Source organism: Psammomys obesus, unplaced genomic scaffold, assembly GCF_907164565.1.
Source record: "Psammomys obesus unplaced genomic scaffold, mPsaObe1.curated_primary_1811, whole genome shotgun sequence".
Taxonomy (NCBI): domain Eukaryota; kingdom Metazoa; phylum Chordata; class Mammalia; order Rodentia; family Muridae; genus Psammomys; species Psammomys obesus.
In genome coordinates this window covers 23,288,429-23,306,298 of record NW_026595981.1, presented here as the reverse complement: position 1 = coordinate 23,306,298, position 17,870 = coordinate 23,288,429, and the positions used below count along the sequence as shown (strand labels likewise).

At 44.9% G+C, this 17,870-nt stretch overlaps 1 protein-coding gene across 1 annotated transcript; it reads left to right on the top strand.

The window, feature by feature from the left end:
• The first annotated feature begins 1,704 nt into the window (after positions 1–1,704).
• Positions 1,705–9,681, top strand: LOC129686283 (keratin, type I cytoskeletal 26). Its single transcript, XM_055620138.1, has 8 exons — positions 1,705–2,142; positions 3,089–3,171; positions 4,318–4,474; positions 4,569–4,730; positions 4,815–4,940; positions 5,833–6,050; positions 8,024–8,082; positions 9,530–9,681. Exons 1-8 carry the CDS (start codon positions 1,705–1,707, stop codon positions 9,679–9,681), a joined length of 1,395 nt encoding a protein of 464 aa, XP_055476113.1.
• The last annotated feature ends 8,189 nt before the right edge of the window (positions 9,682–17,870 follow it).

Below are 17,870 nucleotides of genomic sequence, written 5' to 3'. Positions count from 1 at the left end.
AGTGTCTGTGTCCTTCGGACTGTCTCATAGTCACTCGTTATTGGACTGTCCGTTGAAGCCTTTGGCTGACACTGTTGGATGTGATTATGTTCGTTTGTTCCTAGGGAAGCACAAAGAGACTGACTAGTTTCCCAAGGGTTTCGCGGAAAAGAAGAGAGCATCTGCCTGCCCGTGACAACCAGTCTCCTGGGTACCAGATTGGGATGGATTTCCTAGGCAGTGGCGGAAACAGCCCTCTCTTCCATATGTTTCACTTCCCACCGATCCGTGTGAAGCTCACGTCTCCAGGAGGCTTTATGCACACAGATGAAAGCCTGAGAACCATGACAGGGTGGCTGGTACACGCCTGTAACCTCAGCATCTGGGGAGGCATCACGAGGAAGAGACAAATTCAAGCTCAGTTTGGTCTGTATAGTAAGTTCCAGGCCAGCCAGGGCTATACAATGAGACACTGTCTCAGAATTAATAATTTTAAGGAAAACAGTTTGGAGTCTTGGAAGTTAGTTGGGTTGGTGTTCTACTCCTAGACCAAATTTAAAAAAAAAAAAAAAATCTCAGCAGTGCTCAGATGATACCAGCACACAGACGGCTGAGAGAGGAGAACTGGAGTTCAAAGCCAGCCTTGGCCGCGTGAGACCCATTCCAAATGGTCGACAAAAAGGAAGAAAGAAAAATCTCCATATAAATCCCCCACCAACCCCACAGACCTGTGTGAACTTTAGCAAAGCTGACAAGCAAGCTGTTATAGAACTTCTGTTCTATAACACTTTCAACTTACTACAAACAAGTAGAGAGACGGCTCAGTAAGAAAAGGGTTTGCCGTGCAAATATGAGGATATGAGTTAGAGTCCCCAGGGGCCGTGTGAAAGAAAGCCAGGGGCTTGGGCGTAGGCTTGCCATCCAGCACTGGGGAGGCAGAGACCTGCAGATCCTGGGCTTCCCTGGCTTGCAAGCCTAGCCTACTTCCCAAGCTCAGGACCAGTGAGACCCCCGTCCCCAAAAACCAAACAAGGTGGATGATGGAACAACACCCAAAGTTGTCCTCTGACCTCCACACCTGTGTACACACACACACACACACACACACACACACACACAGGCACCTACACACGCTAACACCCATGAATAGTCATACAGGTACACCTGGAAAAACAGATCAGTTCAAGAATTCTTACTAGCAAAAGATGACTGAATATGGAGAGTTTCTGCCTCAAGAAGAAGGAAGGCTCTTGGCAAAAATAGGGACAATTGAGGCACTCTGGTGCATTCCTTCAACACGGGGAGCAAGTATTTCTAGTGTGAATTTTTTTTGTTATGTGTCGTGGGGGGGGTCTCCACCCTTTCCCGGGGGTCAAAAAGATGCAGTCTCGTCCTGGTGACACACATGATAGTTTCCTCTCTGTGATCTTGGGACTATGATTCAGTCTTACTAACACTGCAAGGCTACGAATTAGGATCACTGTCTCTGGCACCTTTTTTTATACATTAAAAAAAAAAATCCTGGGGGCGCCTCGCCACCTGCCGGGCACTATTAAAATTCGCCCGATTATGAAAAACAGCAATTAGGACACGAATAAAGTTTTATTACAGATCTCGGTAGCTGAGATTGAACCTATAAAAGCCACTGGCGCTGTCTCCCCATGCTACCTAAACTTTGGCTTTGCGCCTCTCTGGGGAAGAAGGTCGCCGGGCTGGGCTGTCGCCATGTCTTTTCGGTTTTCCGGGGGATCCAGGCTCTGTTCTCGAGCTGGGTCTGTCAAGCTGTCCAGGGGAGGGGCAGGCTTCGCGGCTGGGAATGTGAGTGTCGGGCCTGGAGCAGAAAGCAGCTTTTCCTGCACCCTTGGGGGCATCTCCTCCGGAGGAAGCTTTGGCAGCGGCAATGAGGGCTTGGGTAGGGGAACTAGCATGGGTTTCCTTAGCAACGAGCCTGGGCTCCTCTCTGGAAATGAGAAGGTGACCATGCAGAACCTCAACGAGCGCCTGGCATTGTACCTGAACCACGTGGGCGCTCTGGAGGAGGCCAACACGGACCTGGAGAAGAAGATCGAGGGCTGGTATGAGAGGTGCGGGCCTGGCAGTGGCCGTGGACTTGACCATGATTACAGCAGGTATTTCTCAGTCATCGAGGACTTGAAACAACAGGTAAGAGACGCAGGTTCCCATCCTGTGGCTGTGGGCACGGGTGGGCATGACTAAAAGCAAAGGAGACTTAAGAAGTATTTAGCAGTAAGCTGTGGCGGTACACACCAGTCATCACAGCGACTCCCGAGGCTGAGACAGGAGGATCACAGATTGAGGCAGGCCTGGGAACTTAAGAGACCTTATCTCAATTAAAAAAAAAAAAAAAAAAAAAAAAAGCTGGAAATATAATAATAGAATTTTTAGCCAGCATGCCTGTGACTCTCAGTTCAATCTCCAGTATCATAAATGAGCTTCATTAGTTAATTAATTAACTCATTTCAAATGCACTTAGCAAGTGTATGGGGTGTGGAAATTTGCTCACTCTTTGGTCCCGGAGTTGAGGATGGTGCCTGGCAATTAAAAAAAAAAAATGTAGAACCAAAAGTAGACGAGAAATAGCTTCAACATCAATATAACAGAGCCAGGCCTGGTTGCACAGTCCTGCGATCCCCGCCACCCCAGAGGCTAAAGTAAGGGGATCACAAATTGGAGGGCAGCCTGGGTAATTTAATGAGATCCTGCCTCAGAATTAAAAACTAAAACAAGAGCTTGGGATGTAGTTCATAAGCCCATAAGCACGCCTGAAGCTCTAGGTTCAGTATCCACAGGGATGCTGCATTACTTTATTTATTTATTTTGCTTTGATATTCAACTCATAGTTCTTGATGAGCAACTGTGAAGTTATCTGTGGGGCTCTTTATTATCTGACTGAAATAATGGTTCTTGTTTGTTTGTTTGCTTGCTTTGCTTTTTGATCGTTTGTCTGATATGCTAAGCAAGAGCTCTATCACTGAGTTACACCCCAAAACGAAGGTTCTTTGGGCACCCGAGTAAAGATACTAACTAACACAAATGCCCGAGACAGATTCACACTGACGTTGGAATGTCCCTTGACTGTCCCGTTCAGATCGTTTCTGTGACCGCCTGCAATGCCAACCTTATTCTTCAAAACGACAATGCCAGGCTCACAGCGGATGACTTCAGGATGAAGTAGGTGCAAGCAAAATGAAGTCCACAGCTGCTCTAAGGAACGTACCTTTTGCTTTTAAAACCTATTTTGTGTGTGTGTGTGTGTGTGTGTGTGTGTGTGTGTGTGTGTGTGTGTGTGTGTGTGTTTTATTTTATGTCTCCAGGTGTCTTGCCTGCATATGTCTGTGCATGACTTGTGTGCCTGGTACCTTTGGAGGCCAGAGGGATCATTGGATCCACTGAAACCAAAGTTACAGACAGTTGTTAGCTGCCGTTTGGTTGCTGGGAATCAAATGCAGGTCCTCCGGAAAAGCAGTCAAATGCTTTTAACCACCGAGCCATCCCTCCAGCCCGACAAACACTTTTAATGAAGTCACTCTATTCCAGATCAACAAAGTGGTAGAATTTAATACATCCTTATAAAAAGATCTACCATAATTTTTTAATCTGACTATTCTATTCCAACATGTTATTGGATCACAAAGATCAACTGTAAAGAAATAATACCTCTAAAATAACGCATTCATGGGGGCTGGGTTGTTGGTAAAGGGTTTGCCACAAAAGCATGAGGGTCAACCTGACTTCAGACCCCCAACGTGTAAGTACAAGCAAGGGGTTGACAGCATACCCGAGCAATTCCAGTGCTGGTGAGATGGAGCCGGAGCCGGGTGGTGGTGGCACACGCCTTTAATCCCAGGACTTGGGAGGCAGAGGCAAAAGGAGCTCTGTGAGTTTGAGGTCAGCCTGCTCTACAGAGCAAGTTCCAGGACAGCCAAGGCTACATAGAAAGTCCCCGTTTCATAAACAAAACAGAGAGAGAAAAAGAGAGAGAGGAGAGGCTTGCTGGCCAGCAGCCTGGACAAACCCATGAGTTCCAAGTTCAGTGAGAGCCCCTGTCTCAAAACTGGGGAAGAGTTACTGAGAAAGACACCCAAGATTGACCTCTGACCTACGCATGCGTCTGTACAAGCACATGCAAACGAATACACACAAAAAGCTGTACTTACCAACTAAAAGGTATCGCAAACTGTCTTCACAGTTTGCCATTGCAAGAAGCCTCAGAAATACATACAGACCACAACACCCCTTCCCCTTGGCATACGAACTGTCTTTACAAGTTGTACCTGCTTGGAATCACAATTCTAAAACACCTTCGCGCCCTTCAAGGTACGAAAATGAGCTTGCCCTGCGCCAGAGTGCTGAGGCCGACACCAATGGTCTTCGCAGAGTGTTGGAAGAGCTCACACTCGCCACAACCGACCTGGAAATACAACGCGAGGCTCTGAGCGAGGAGCTGACATACCTCCAGAAGAACCATGAGGAGGTAAGGAAGCCTGAGGAACAGCCTTGCGCTCAGAGTTCCTTTCTTTAGGTCCGTACCAGGATGTGGATGTCAATCAATATCCTTCCCTTTCCAGGAAATGGAAGTCCTGCAAAATGCATCAGGGGGGAATATCAATGTGGAGGTGAACGCGGCCCCCGGGGTGGACCTGACCGCCATGCTGAACAACATGAGGGCCGAATATGAAGATCTGGCGGAGCAGAACCGAAAAGATGCAGAGGCCTGCTTTCAAGAGAAGGTAGGTGCGCCTCGGGGGCGGGGGGGAGGTTCGTTTGGTAAACAGTCAGGTGGGCCCCTAACCCTTCTGTCAATGCCTCTTCAGAGCGCATCTCTGCAGCAACAGATTTCAGACGATGCGGGAGCAGCCACGGTGGCCAGGAACGAGCTGGTCGAACTGAAACGCAGCCTGCAGACTCTGGAGATAGAGCTTCAATCCCTCACGGCCATGGTACGTGAGGACGGAGCTGAAGGTGTGCTTTCCACGACGGCAGCAGAACGGCCCAAGCAGAGTATTTTGTACAGAAAGGGGGTTTACTTAACTCATAGCCAACCCAATAGGCACAGCCTCAACTGTGGCAAAGCCCTCCCCGGCTACATTATATCATGGCACGGGGCATCCTGATAGAAGCCTGAGCATCGTGAGACAGGAAGCTAGAGCACAGGAGGGCACCACGCTCAACTCTTTTAAAATAACCCTCTCTGGAGAACTAACTAGGACTTAAATCAGATCACTCCCAGAGCAGTGCCCTTGGTGACTGAACCTCTCACTTAAAGGTCCCCACACATCCAAACACCCATCACACAAGAACAGAGCTCCTGATACATAAATCCTTGAGGGACACACTCCAAAACACATCCAAAACATAACATTATAGGTGCACAGGGAAGTTAAAATACATCTAGACAACAGATGTTTTTAATATTTTACTTTGTGTCTGTGGGAGTTTTGCCTGCATGTATGGACACACATCATCATGTGTGGGGTCTGGTGCCTGTGGGGGTCAGAAAAGGATGTCAAATATCCTGGTGCTATAGTTGAGAGCCGGCCACGAAGGTGCTGGGAACCCGGGTCCTCTGCAAGAGCAGTGAATGTTCTTAGCTGCTGAGCCATCTCTCCAGCCCCTCTAAGATGAATATTTACAAAACTAAATGTAGCACACACACATAACTAAAATTGCTACAGCGTGTTCTACTAAGTGTCAGGAATTCCATCCACAGACATCACTTCTGACACACCAGCCCCCCCCCAAAACCATGACATCCTCCTCTTGAGAATATTTCCATATGGACACACTGCCCTCTCTTGCCCGTTCAAGCCTTACGCTCCGTTCCCCTCTCAGAAACAGTCCTACGAGAGTTCGCTGGCCGAGACAGAAGGGAATTACTACGCTCAGCTGCAGCACATCCAGGAGCAGATCGTGGCTCGGGAGGAGCAGCTGCAGCAGATCCGCTTGGACACAGAGGGCCAGAAGCTGGAGCACGAGCGGCTGCTCGGCATCAAGACACGTCTGGAGAAGGAGATTGACACATACTGCGCCCTGCTGGACAGAGAGGAGCAGTGAGTACTAGCAAAACAACTAACGGCACGATAACTAGGTCTTTACATGTGTTTATTACACGTGTTACGGATTCCATAAGTATGTTATGTGCTTACTACAGAAGCAGGGCATAGATCACACAGTTAGTATATGTTCTATTTCTTTGGTAATATGTAGCATACATAGAACATCCTAGAACTTCTTAAAAGTCATATGTATGTATGTACATGTGTGTATCTTCAGTTATTACATTATTGCATCCAGTGAAATGAAAACAGACAGAAATTTAAAAGTGAAAACTCGGGGGTTTCTTTTAGCTTGAGTGTTGTGGTGGTGGTTGTTTTCGATGATGATGATGATGATGATGATGATGATGATGATGATTTCTAAGACAGTATCTCATTCCATAGCCCAGACCCTGAATGCTGTGATTTTCCTGCTTTGGCCTCCTGAGTACTGGGATTATAGGCATGAGGCACACACACAGCCTAAAAATCAAAGACCTAAGCATGGAAAACATTTGCATGCTTTCATTGCATAAATGACAGTTAAACACAAAACACTTGGTCGTCCCAGTACTCTGGTCCAAGGGGGGAAAATGCTTTTATTTTTTTAATTATGTTTGTGTTTAAATACATTTCTTATAACTCAGCCTGTTTTATTACCTGACACATACCCCCTGTCCAGGCTCAGAACGATGGCTGAAAATGCCTCACTGCCCTGGTGGTAAAGCAGTGAGCGCAGCCACCTCCCGAGTAGATGTCATTAGAGAGACACCAGACCCCCCCCACACACACACACACAAAGCCCCAGTATTGTGTCTTTGGTGTGAACCACATCCTGACTGAATTTAAACACGTGGTTAAACCTCTTTGAACCACTGTTACCTTCTTGGTAAAGCTGTGAATACAGCAAAACCGTACCGTTCTCAGCCTCATCACCTCACCATGGGGATGAGCGCCGTGGCAGAGGCTGACATCGGTGGCTGTTACTAAAGGCTTACCCATGTTCACACTGTGAATGGCTGTCTTCTTTTGCAGTCTTTGAAGCCGGGGGGGGGGGGGGGGGCAAGGGGGGGCCTTCCCCAGACTTTTTTTTTTTTCAATACATTCCGACCACAACTTCTCCTCACTCCATTACTCTCAGTTCCCCTTCCCAGCCTCCCCCACTCCTCCTCCATTTCCCTCAAGAAAAGAGCAGGCCTCCCAGGAGTACCCATCAAACACAGCATAACAAGAGCCAATAAGACTAGGCACAGACCCTCATGTCAAGGCTGGGTGAGGTGACCCAGTAGGCGCTGTTGGTAGAGCGGTGAACGGTAGCTGCCTTCCAGACTATTCTAAAGAAGAAACCAGCAGTGATGGCGCCCTCCTCGGTATTTGGAGACCATTCGCTCTTTATTTTAGGTGATGTTAAACATAACTTTCTCGCGAATGTGTTGTCTCTCTAACACCATAAACTACTGTGTTCCTTAGGTCTCTCTTTTTCTACAGCGCCTGGCCCACCTCTTAGGGCAGGCACTGAACTGTTGAATGAAAAGTCAGAAGACGAGCTTGGGGTGCCCGTGTTGCTAGATGGAAGAGACAACACCCAGTCATAAACGCCTATGTTATCTCTTGTCACTATGCTGAAGCCAGAAAAAAAGCTTTACTAATGTCCCTCTAAAACAGGACAATTTAAAACTTAACGAAACTAGAACTCCAAAGTGATTCTTTCCAGGGCTGGAGACATGGCTTGGTAGTACAAAAAACCAGTTCAATTCCCAACACTCACGTCAGATAGCTCACAATCACCTGTAACCCCAGATCCAGGGGATCTAATGCCCTCTTCTGGCCTTCACTGGCACCTGCATATATGTGGCTACTCAGACGTGCACATAAATCAAACTAAAAGTAATTGTTAAAAAAAAAAAAAACTTATTTCCAATTCACAATCATTTATGAGCTTCTAATTGAAAGAAGAATATAATAATAATCTGCTCCTCTCTTCACAGAAGAGGTGAATCCACATCTTACAACCCAAAAGACGGCAAGCCGGTAAATGAAGCCAATGGTATGGAAGGAATTTCAGTTAGTGTAATTGTGTGTGTGTGTGTGTGTGTGTGTGTGTGTGTGGTGTCTGCCTGCTATGCATGTGTGTGTACCTGCTGTGTGTGTGTGTGTGTGTGTTGTGTGTGTTGTGTGTGTGTGTGTGTGCCTGCTGTGCATGTGGAGGACAGAGATCAACCTCACGTGTCTTTCCCAAATGCTCCTCACCTTGTTCTTTTGAGACAGAGTCTCTCGGTAGTCTGGAATGTGTCAATCTGGCCAGGCTGGCTGGCCAGTGAATGCCTTAGCATCCTCCTGTCTCTGCTTCCCCAGTGCCGGGATTACAAGCGTGCACTGCCATGCGTGGCTTTGTGCGTGCATGCTGAAGATTGCACTAAGTTCCGCACGCTTCCACAGCAAGAACAGCAGTGAGCCATCTCCCCAGCCCTGAAGGGGCTTAAACCCCTTCAGCTCTATTAAACTATCTACCTATTGATTAACTAAAATTTTACTTTGAGTTTAGATCTAGTGAATGAAACAGGGAGGTTATTGTGACTTTATTTATTTATTTATTATTTGTTTATGCATTTATTTTTACCTTAAGTTTTGCTAAGTAACTGGCCTGAAACTCATTTTTGCTTTGGCCTAACACGTGCTAGAATTACAGATGTGTACCGCTGTATCCACCTGACCATTCTTAGTATTTGTATCTAATATTCCCGTATAACACATATGATCAAATTATACAATGACTGTCCTGAAGAATCCTCCAATATCTTTACTGCCTAGAACACACTGCTTCTCAGTTTTACTACTTAATAAAAGAACTTATTTTAAACCACTAAAATAAGACGAGCTGGTATTTAAAGAAGGCAGTCAATAGCCTGGCCTAGTACTTCAGGCTTATAACCCCAAGTACTTGGGAGACTGTAGCAGGAGGTTTGTAAATTCTAGACTTGTCTGAGTCACAAAGTGAGTTGAAATCCAGTTTGAGTGATTTAATGGGACTCTGTCTCAAAATAGAGAGTGAAATGAGGGATGGACATTCTAGTGAGAAATAGAGCCCTGGTCCTGTAGGTTTTGAGTGCCTGGGTTCAACCTCCAGTTCTAAAAGGGAAAGTAGGGAGAGGGAAAATAGAGGGAAAGGAAGAAAGGAGGGAGGGAAGAAGAGAGGAAGGAAGGGAGGGACGGGGGAGAAAGAAGAGAGCATTGATTATTCCAGACATATTTATTTACCTGATGTCCAGATTGTTTTAATACATGCTTCATCTGTGCTTTCAAGCAACCATTGCAGAGAGAGGGAGAGGGAGAGGGAGATCCTGGGTCTTGTTAAGCACTGACTTTAAACGTAGGCATCGTATCTCAGTCTTCTCCAAACTTTCAAAACCCAGTCCTTAACCCATACCTGCTGTGACTAAGCACCTTTCCCCTGTGAGGACTGACCGCTGAACTTTTCCCTGACTTCATTTTAGACCCAACGGAAGAAACGCTTGTCCGAACGATGGTTGAGGAGCTAGACCAGCTTGGCAGCCTCCTCTCCCTGCGAGTGCACTCGGTAGAGGAGAAATCCTCAAAGATCAGTAATATCACCATGGAGCAGCGGGTGCCTTTCAAAGCCCCATGACGACGGAAAGAGCATTCATCAAACGCAACGCTGCCTCAGAAGATCCCACTGGCCAAGTAACCCAAGAGAACTAGCCATGCCTGTCCCTAAGAGTCAAAGGACTTGACTCTGGCTTCCTTTTTTTTCTCTTCCTCATGCTGTCATGAGCAACCCCGGTGGAGGCACCAGAATCCTTGGCTTTGGCAGAGGAAAAGAATTGCGTGGGCAGCCAAGGTGAAGCAGAGTTGGAGATTTCCTAAAAGGCATTTTTTTTTAACCTCGCTCCGAAGCACACGGGTCGATAGAGAGTTGTTCGGGGCGAGGGGTGTGTGTGATGTACCTGAAGGCCAGTGTGGGCTCCTCCAGGGAGAGTCAGACTTCGGTGTCTTTATCAAAGGCATATACAGGATTTTTGGTGCCTCTCAATTTTTATCTCTAAAGGTCACAAGAAATGCCCCCTCTCGTTTCTTTAACACTGCTCGAGGGGTGCAGCTTATAACAAGGTTAAAACTTTACAAAAGAAATCCCTTCGGGAAACAAGGCTGGCAGATGGATTGATGGGGGTGTTGTTTAGATTTGGGAGTAGGGAGACAGTGTTGGAAACTCAGGGTGATGCATCACGCTGGTCCTCAGTAAGTAGGATTTGGGTTGACAGGTGTCTTTGTGTACTGTGTCTCAGGCCATTTGGGCTTCATCAGGGATTTCTGAAGTTTCTGGACTTCTCAGGAGAAGAGTTGGATCAGAGTCTGGGATGAAAGGCATAGTTTTTTTTCAACCTTTTCTTTCCGTGTCACCATAATGTTCCTATATGTCTACCCTGCCCCAGTGCTCTGGTAAGCCTTTACAGGAGATGGGACCATCTTGGTAACTTGTTTTTATCTTGTGAACCTTTAGCCATTTCATAAAGAGCTCTTCTGTTGCAAATTATTTTTAAATCTCTGCTTCCTTTCAATTACCACAGCTGATCCCCACAGGACTATGGCAAGGATGCAATAAAAAAATAAAATAAATAAAAAACTGTGCTTCACCTCAGAGACATGTTTGCCTCAATAACAGCAGAAAGCAGAGAGGGCACTAGCCCTAACCTCGTCCCAAAGCTCAGTTAACTGTGTAAATGACCTATTTGGCTTCCCGTGGGTGTAGAAGTTAATGTATCCATTGGTCATTAGGGTTTGTTCACTCTTCTGATGGATGGTCAGGGAACGTTTTCGAATCTGAAGCTGGTTAGCTCTTCTCCCACTTTGTAATGCATGCATCTTCCCCTACCCCCAACCCCAAAGCCAGTTGATGGGGAAGTCATGAAGTTGGGAGGGGGCTGGAACATGGATCTTGGAGGCAGTATGGGAAGAAGGGGGTAAATATAATCAAGATAGAGTGTGTGCGTGTCACAAATTCTCAAAGAGGTAAAAAAATAATGAAAACAGTAATAAAAATAATATGGTGCCTGAAATTCTGACATGATATTCTTCTTGGGAAGTGCGGCCAGGGTTGAAAAAACCACTAGAATATTCAGTAAAAGAAGTTTTTCTACTTGTGGCCAAGTGAGGCAGACAGCAATGCAATAAGCTGGTTCTCCAACATGCAAGGCAGGTGCCACTGAAGGGTTTTAGCAAACCGGAGCAGAGACAACACGGGATTCAGAACAGAAGTGCTCGCTCCTCTGAGGGTACACTTCTGTCTTGACTGCTACCTTTTTGGTTTTTTTTTCTAACTCCCATATAACTCAGTTGACTCCAATGTGTAGACAGGCTCTGAAGATGTTGACAGAGCTGATCGTTCCCTTGGCAGAGTCTTTCGTCATGAATGGCACCAATCGTGATCCTCAAAGCTATGACTTCAGAGTGTGAGTTAGATTAAGTCAGGTTAGAAATGCTGCTGAGCACAGAGCCATGGTGGCAATAGCTTATATTTAGCAAGTGTGCCTAAATATACTTCAAATGCATTAACCAATTTAATCTTGTTTAAACGTTAACGATTTCCATGTTTTGTCTTTAGTTTATATATGAGAAAGCAGCTATTCAAGGGAATCAAGGAATTCCCCAAGGGCTATACAGCTGACATGTAGTGGGACCTAGATTCAAATCCAAATCTTCTCTTCTTCACCATAGTGACCAGAGTCCTTGCATTTACCTCTAGAGGGGCAAAACTGACAGAATGGGCACATATTCAAAGAGAATTTATTTGCAGAGGGTAAGAGGCTGGATGCTTCAGCACTCCCAATCTGCTGCTGGAAGACTGGAGGATTCCTGGACAGCCACTGGTCTTCAGTTCCTGTTGGAAGGCCAAGAGAACTGGGTTCTGGTATCAGCAAAGGATGGTGACAGCAGAAGGAGCAAAAGCTGTAAGAGTAACAGCAGAGATGCACTAGCCAGCAAGAGGCAAAGGCAAGCAGGCAAAAAGCAACAGTTTGCCTCTCTTATATGTAGGCTACCGCTGGAATGTGCCACCCATTCTGGTGGAGGGGTTTCCCCTCTCAAGTAACCCTTCCAGGAAATATCTATGGACTCACCCAGAGCCAGGTCTCTTAGCTGATTCCAGATCCAAGCTGATAAGCCAAGATTAACCATCACAGTCCTAATGTGCAAAGCAGAATCAGCATAGGAATTTTACCGAAGCGCATTCTTTTTTTTTTTTGGGGGGGGGGTTGTAAGATTCTGCTGCCCCCAGTTTCTCTCACGAATGGTCACCTATGATCCAATTGGAAGCACGTCTACTGGTACATCCTGGCTATCCTCTGTTCACACTCCTCTCCTCTTCTCTCCTAGCTTACCTCCAAATCCTCTCCAGTACTTCCCTTCTCTCCCCCCATATTAATTAAGTCTGGTCATTGAATGCCTGCCCTGCTGAGGCCACTATGCTCCTTATAATGCTTCATTGCTCTCATTCTGACTGTTAGGGTCACATAGAGGCTGGGTCCTAGGAATCCAAAAAGTAGAGACACATACTCAGCTCTCTCAAAACACAGAGTAAACTTAACTATTTCGAAATCACAGCCCTAGATCCTCTTTATCTTATGACTACCAGGAATCTCATGGTGCCTTCTTATTCTCAATAGAGTTCCTTTTATTTCCAAGAATAAGCTAATTACCACTTTTTTGTGTTCATATTCTCCTCCTTTAGCAGATAAATAAGCTTGCCTCTATGTTAGACAGATTTATAACTAAAACAAGCATTACACCAAACTGATCACTTTTTAATGAAAACACATTCGCTTTATGGAGACAAGAAATTTTAAGTAGTTTTCCTTGTTTCCAAAAAAACAGTGTGCAAAAAAACAAAACAAAAAAAGTGAAAGTCTCACCAATACAAAATTTTCACTGGACATTCATTCTTCCTCTTTTGTAATTTATTTTTATTTATCCTTTGAGAATTTTATACCCTACAATTTTGTCATGTTCTTCCCCCAACTCCCAGATCTTCCCCCACTCCCTACCACAGCAGACGCTAACAGTAATGTCTACTGTAACAATAACAACAGAAAAGCCACAAAAGGCAGATCATAGCAAAGCCACAACACAGCAAAATACAGGTTTTACAGCCCATGGGGACTCAGGCTGTTAGTCCCAGAACTCAGGAGGCAGAGGAAGACAGAGCTCTTGAGTTCAAGGCCAGCCTGGCCTAGTTCCAGGCCATCCAGGGACACACAGTGAGACCCTATATATCAAAAATGAACATAAATAAAGATGGATCTTAAAAACCTGATAACAGTTTTTTAATCCATTCAGATCAATAATATAAAAATGCATACCAACTGCTCACCAAAGACGTATGCAATGGGCCAAAACTCAAAATTACAAATAAATTTATTGAAAGAGTTCGTCCATACTAGTAATTAAGAAAAAGTTAATTTATGCCACATGAGACACTCTTACAGTCCCAACAGACTAGAAACAGCTTTAGAATACCTGTCAAATTTTCCGCGTGTTACTAGCAATTTGTTTCTGCTTTGGGAACACTATGAACAATGCTTTATAAATATTCCTTAAATATTATATATGAAATTAGACAACCAGAGGAACAAAAATAGAGAAAAATGAATCTAGGTGCGGTAGCACATGTCTTTAATCCCTGCACTTAGGAAGCCAAGGCAGGAGCATCATAAGTATGAAGATAGCCTGCACTACACAGAAAATTCTAGGCTAGCCTATTATATGAAATCCTGTCCGGGGAGAAGAATAAGGAGGAAGAAAAGGAGGAATGATTCAAACCGACTGGTAATTCTTCAGCGACAGGTCCTGAGAGGACTAGTGGATCAGAAAACAAGGAAATAAGTTTGGAATTGAGAGGTCTGCTAAGTCTTATGCCAAGCAAGCTTATTAAGAAGGACGGCATCTTATGTGTTCTTCCCATGGGAGAAATGGGACAGAGTCAATAGAAGATACCACACAATGGGACAAAGTCAGCATGAGACTAATCAAGCAGGCTGTACAAAGGGAACACAGGGTATCTCAAGAGCACTATAGACCAAACACACCACAGCCTTGGGACTGATAACTCCAGTCTCTTCAGTGGAAAAAGCCAAGTTGCCAGAAACATAAACCTTGGCTCCCTCAAGGTCTTGGCCCCAGCCCCAGACTGGCCTTGCACGTCTACTCCCGGCCAGGGACACAGAATAAATATTCTCTTTGTACTTCTATCAAGGCTCTGAGAAACGCTTGGATCAGCCTGGCTCTCAACAGAGGAGGAACATAGGGGAGGATGAAGAGGGGGAGAAGTAGGAAGAAAGGGAGGAGGAGAAAAAGGTGGAGATCAGACTTTTTAAAAACAATTTAAAGATGGGTTATGTAAAGGGGAAGGGGAGTAATGAGAATGGACCTTTAAGGTGGGAATAGGGCTGGGAGGGTAGAGCAGACGAGAGGGTGAAGGGAGAGATAACAAATGCTAAGAGTTTTGGAAAGGCCATATAAAGATCTACTATTATATATTTATGTATATATGTACATATATATGTGTATGTATATATACATATATATGTACATATATACACACATATATATGGGATATCTCCCCTCAAGTTGTTGGTGAAGGGTGTCCCAGAGACCCCCTCCCAACAATACAGACTTTCACCATTGCCCCTGGTTGCCCACCAAAATCTGATGATTAGAACCTATTGTCGAAGACAACACACACACTGGCTATATTACGTGGAGAAATCACAGTAATGATTACTCGGAAAGCTTCCTCCCTCCTGACCAGCTCTCACAGTACTTGAAGATCCTGTGCAGACTTCTGAGAAGTGATAATAATAATAATAACAACAATGACAATAATAATAGTAACCAGCAATCTCACCTAGCTGTGAAACACCCATTATGAGTGCTGGGAACAGAAAAGTACCTGCTCTTAACCACTAAGCATCGCTCCGGGCTGTGACTGACGTTTCATTTAAAACCCTAAATAGTGCTAGGGAGATGGCTCAGTGGGCAAGTTTCTTGCTGTGCAAACATGACGACCAAAGTTTGGATTCCCACGTAAAAGCAAGACTTGGCAGCATCTCTGTAATCCCAGTGCTGGGGGTACAGAGACAGGAGGATCGTGGGAGATGCTGACCAGCCAGGCTAGGTGAAATGGAGAACTCCAGGTTTAGTTAAGTGGTCCTATCTCAAAGACGAAAGTGGAGGCAGGTGGCAAGACAGCTCAGTGGTTAAAGCACTTGCCACGCAAGCCCGGGGACCTGCGCTCAAGCCCTAAAATCCATGCATTCACGCGCTGTGGAATGCACACACGTCACAAATGCACTAAATACGCACAGGCAATGGTAATAACCTCTTTAAGATGTAAGTAGAGAACAATGGAGGACGTTGGCCTCCGGCGTGTGCACGCACGCATTGTATAACGCTTTATCAGACACTGCTGGAGCTAATGAACGTATGCGGTAAAGCTGTAGAGAACATCGACACGAAAGCCAGCAGCGTTTCTACTCAGTAGTAACAGGGCACCGCAGAAAGACAGCAATCCCTTTACCACAGCCCGAAAGTACCTAAGGAGAATACGTAATGCCGGAAGTGAAGGATCTTTACACTAACAACTCCCTGAAGTAGGAGCTGCCGCAGACCCTGATGGCATCTAAGGGAGGGAGAACTCGTTTTCCTTTAAGGATATGGCTCCTAATGGGCAGTCTCTTCCTCTATGTGCTCCTGGCCCCACACCCAGGGAGTATAGAAGCAACACAAATTGAAGCCAAGGGGTTATTATTTTTTTTTTTTTAAGAGAACAGAAAATTGGAGAGGTAGAGGGTGGGGTGAATCTTGGAGGAGCTGGAGGGAGGGTAAATATCAAAACACGTTGCATGAAAGTCTCAAGAGAGTAAGTAAAAATCTTTTTAAACCAATGCAAAAAAGAAATTGAAAAGACAAAAATAAATGAAACTATATCTCATGCTTACGGATAAGAAGAATTGAAGTCATTAAAATGTTGGTATACAGATTCAATGAAATCTCTATTACGAACCACAGTACAGCTTTCACAGAGATAGAAAAACAATCTTGAAGTTCATGTGAGACCGCAGACAGTCTCGAACAGTTAGAAGAAAAAAATTAAGCAGATATCACATCACTTGACCTTAAAACCTACTACCAATGTCGGTAATTTAAAATATGTTAAAACACGAAAGCACACCTACAGCCTGGTGGAAGAAAATTAAAAAAACCAGAAATAAATCCATGCATTTACAATCAATTTGTTTTAGGGCGCATGTACAGAATACACAGTGGACAGTCTCTTCAATAGATAACGGTGAAAACTGGAGGGGAAATGGAGACTTTAGGTCCTCGCCTTGTCCTATGTACAAAAATCAATGTGCAATGGATTTAACACTTAAATATATGGCCTGAAAATAAAAGGTTACTGGAGAAAACATAAGAGAAAATGTCCTGACATGTCTGGAAAAACATTTTTAAGATTTATTTTTATCTTTAGTGTGTGTGTGTGTGTGTGTGTGTGTGTGTGTGTGTGTGTGTGTGTGAGAATCTGTGTGTGTGGGCCACATATGTGTGAATTTCTATGGAGGCCCTATGGAACTGGAGGTACAGGCAATTGTGAGCTGTCTAATATGGGTGCCGGGAATCAAACTTAAGTCCTCTGGAAATGTGGCAAACGGAAAAAAAAAAAAAACTAAACTAAAAATGTAGTCAACAAATACAAAATTACAAAATGGACTACAAAAACACTAAGGTTCCTCAGAACATAGGACAGAGTAAAGAACTGGCCCTTACACTGTAAGAAAACACTGAGAACTCAGTCTCTAATAAGACTGTTAGTTAGCCTCAAAGAAGCTAAACAACAAGGAGGACCTTAGGGAAGATGCTTAATCCTCATTCGGAAGAGCAAACAGGATAAACATCAGAAGTAGGAGAAGCCAGGGAACAGGGCAGGAGCCTTCCACAGAGGACCTCTGATTCTACCTTCAATACCCTGGTGGTATTGAAGGAGATACTGATAGCCAGACTTTGGGCAGAGTGCCGGAATCCTTATGGAAGAAGAAGGAGATAGAAAGACCTGGATGGGACAGAAACTCCACAAGGAGAACAACAGAGCCAAAACACCTGGGCCCAGGGGGGCCTGCAGAGATTGATACTCCAACTAAGGACCATGCATAGAGAGGACCTAGACCCCCTCTGTTCAAAGGAAGCCCATTGGCTGCTCAGTTTCCAAGTATGTTCCCTAGTAAGGGGTACAGGGGCTGTCTCTGACATGAACTTAGTGGCTGGCTCTTTGATCACCTCCCCCTGGGGGGTGCAGCCTTGCCAGGCCACAGAGGAAGATGATGCGACCAGCCTTGATGAGACCTGATAGGCTTGGGTCAGATAGGAGGTCCTCCTATCTGGAGGAAAGGATAGGAGGAAAGGAGGTCCTCCCCCATCAAGGGACTAGGGAAAGGGCATAGGGGGAGAAGAGGGAGGATGGGTGGGACTGGGAGGAGACAAGGGAGGAGGCTGCAGTAGGGATACAAAGTGAATAAATTGTAATAAATAAATATATACATTTTAAAAAGATTGTTAGTATCCAAAATATGTCAATATTATCCCATGAAATACAAAACAACATATAGGCATTTTATACGTTATAAATATACAAACTGTAAAAACTATATATAAATTATAACTATATAAAAATTAGTATCCAAAATATATATAAAGTCTTCAGCTCAATAACAAGAAAGTAGCCTAATTTAAAAGACATTCCTTTAAAGAAACTGCCGGGAGAGCTAT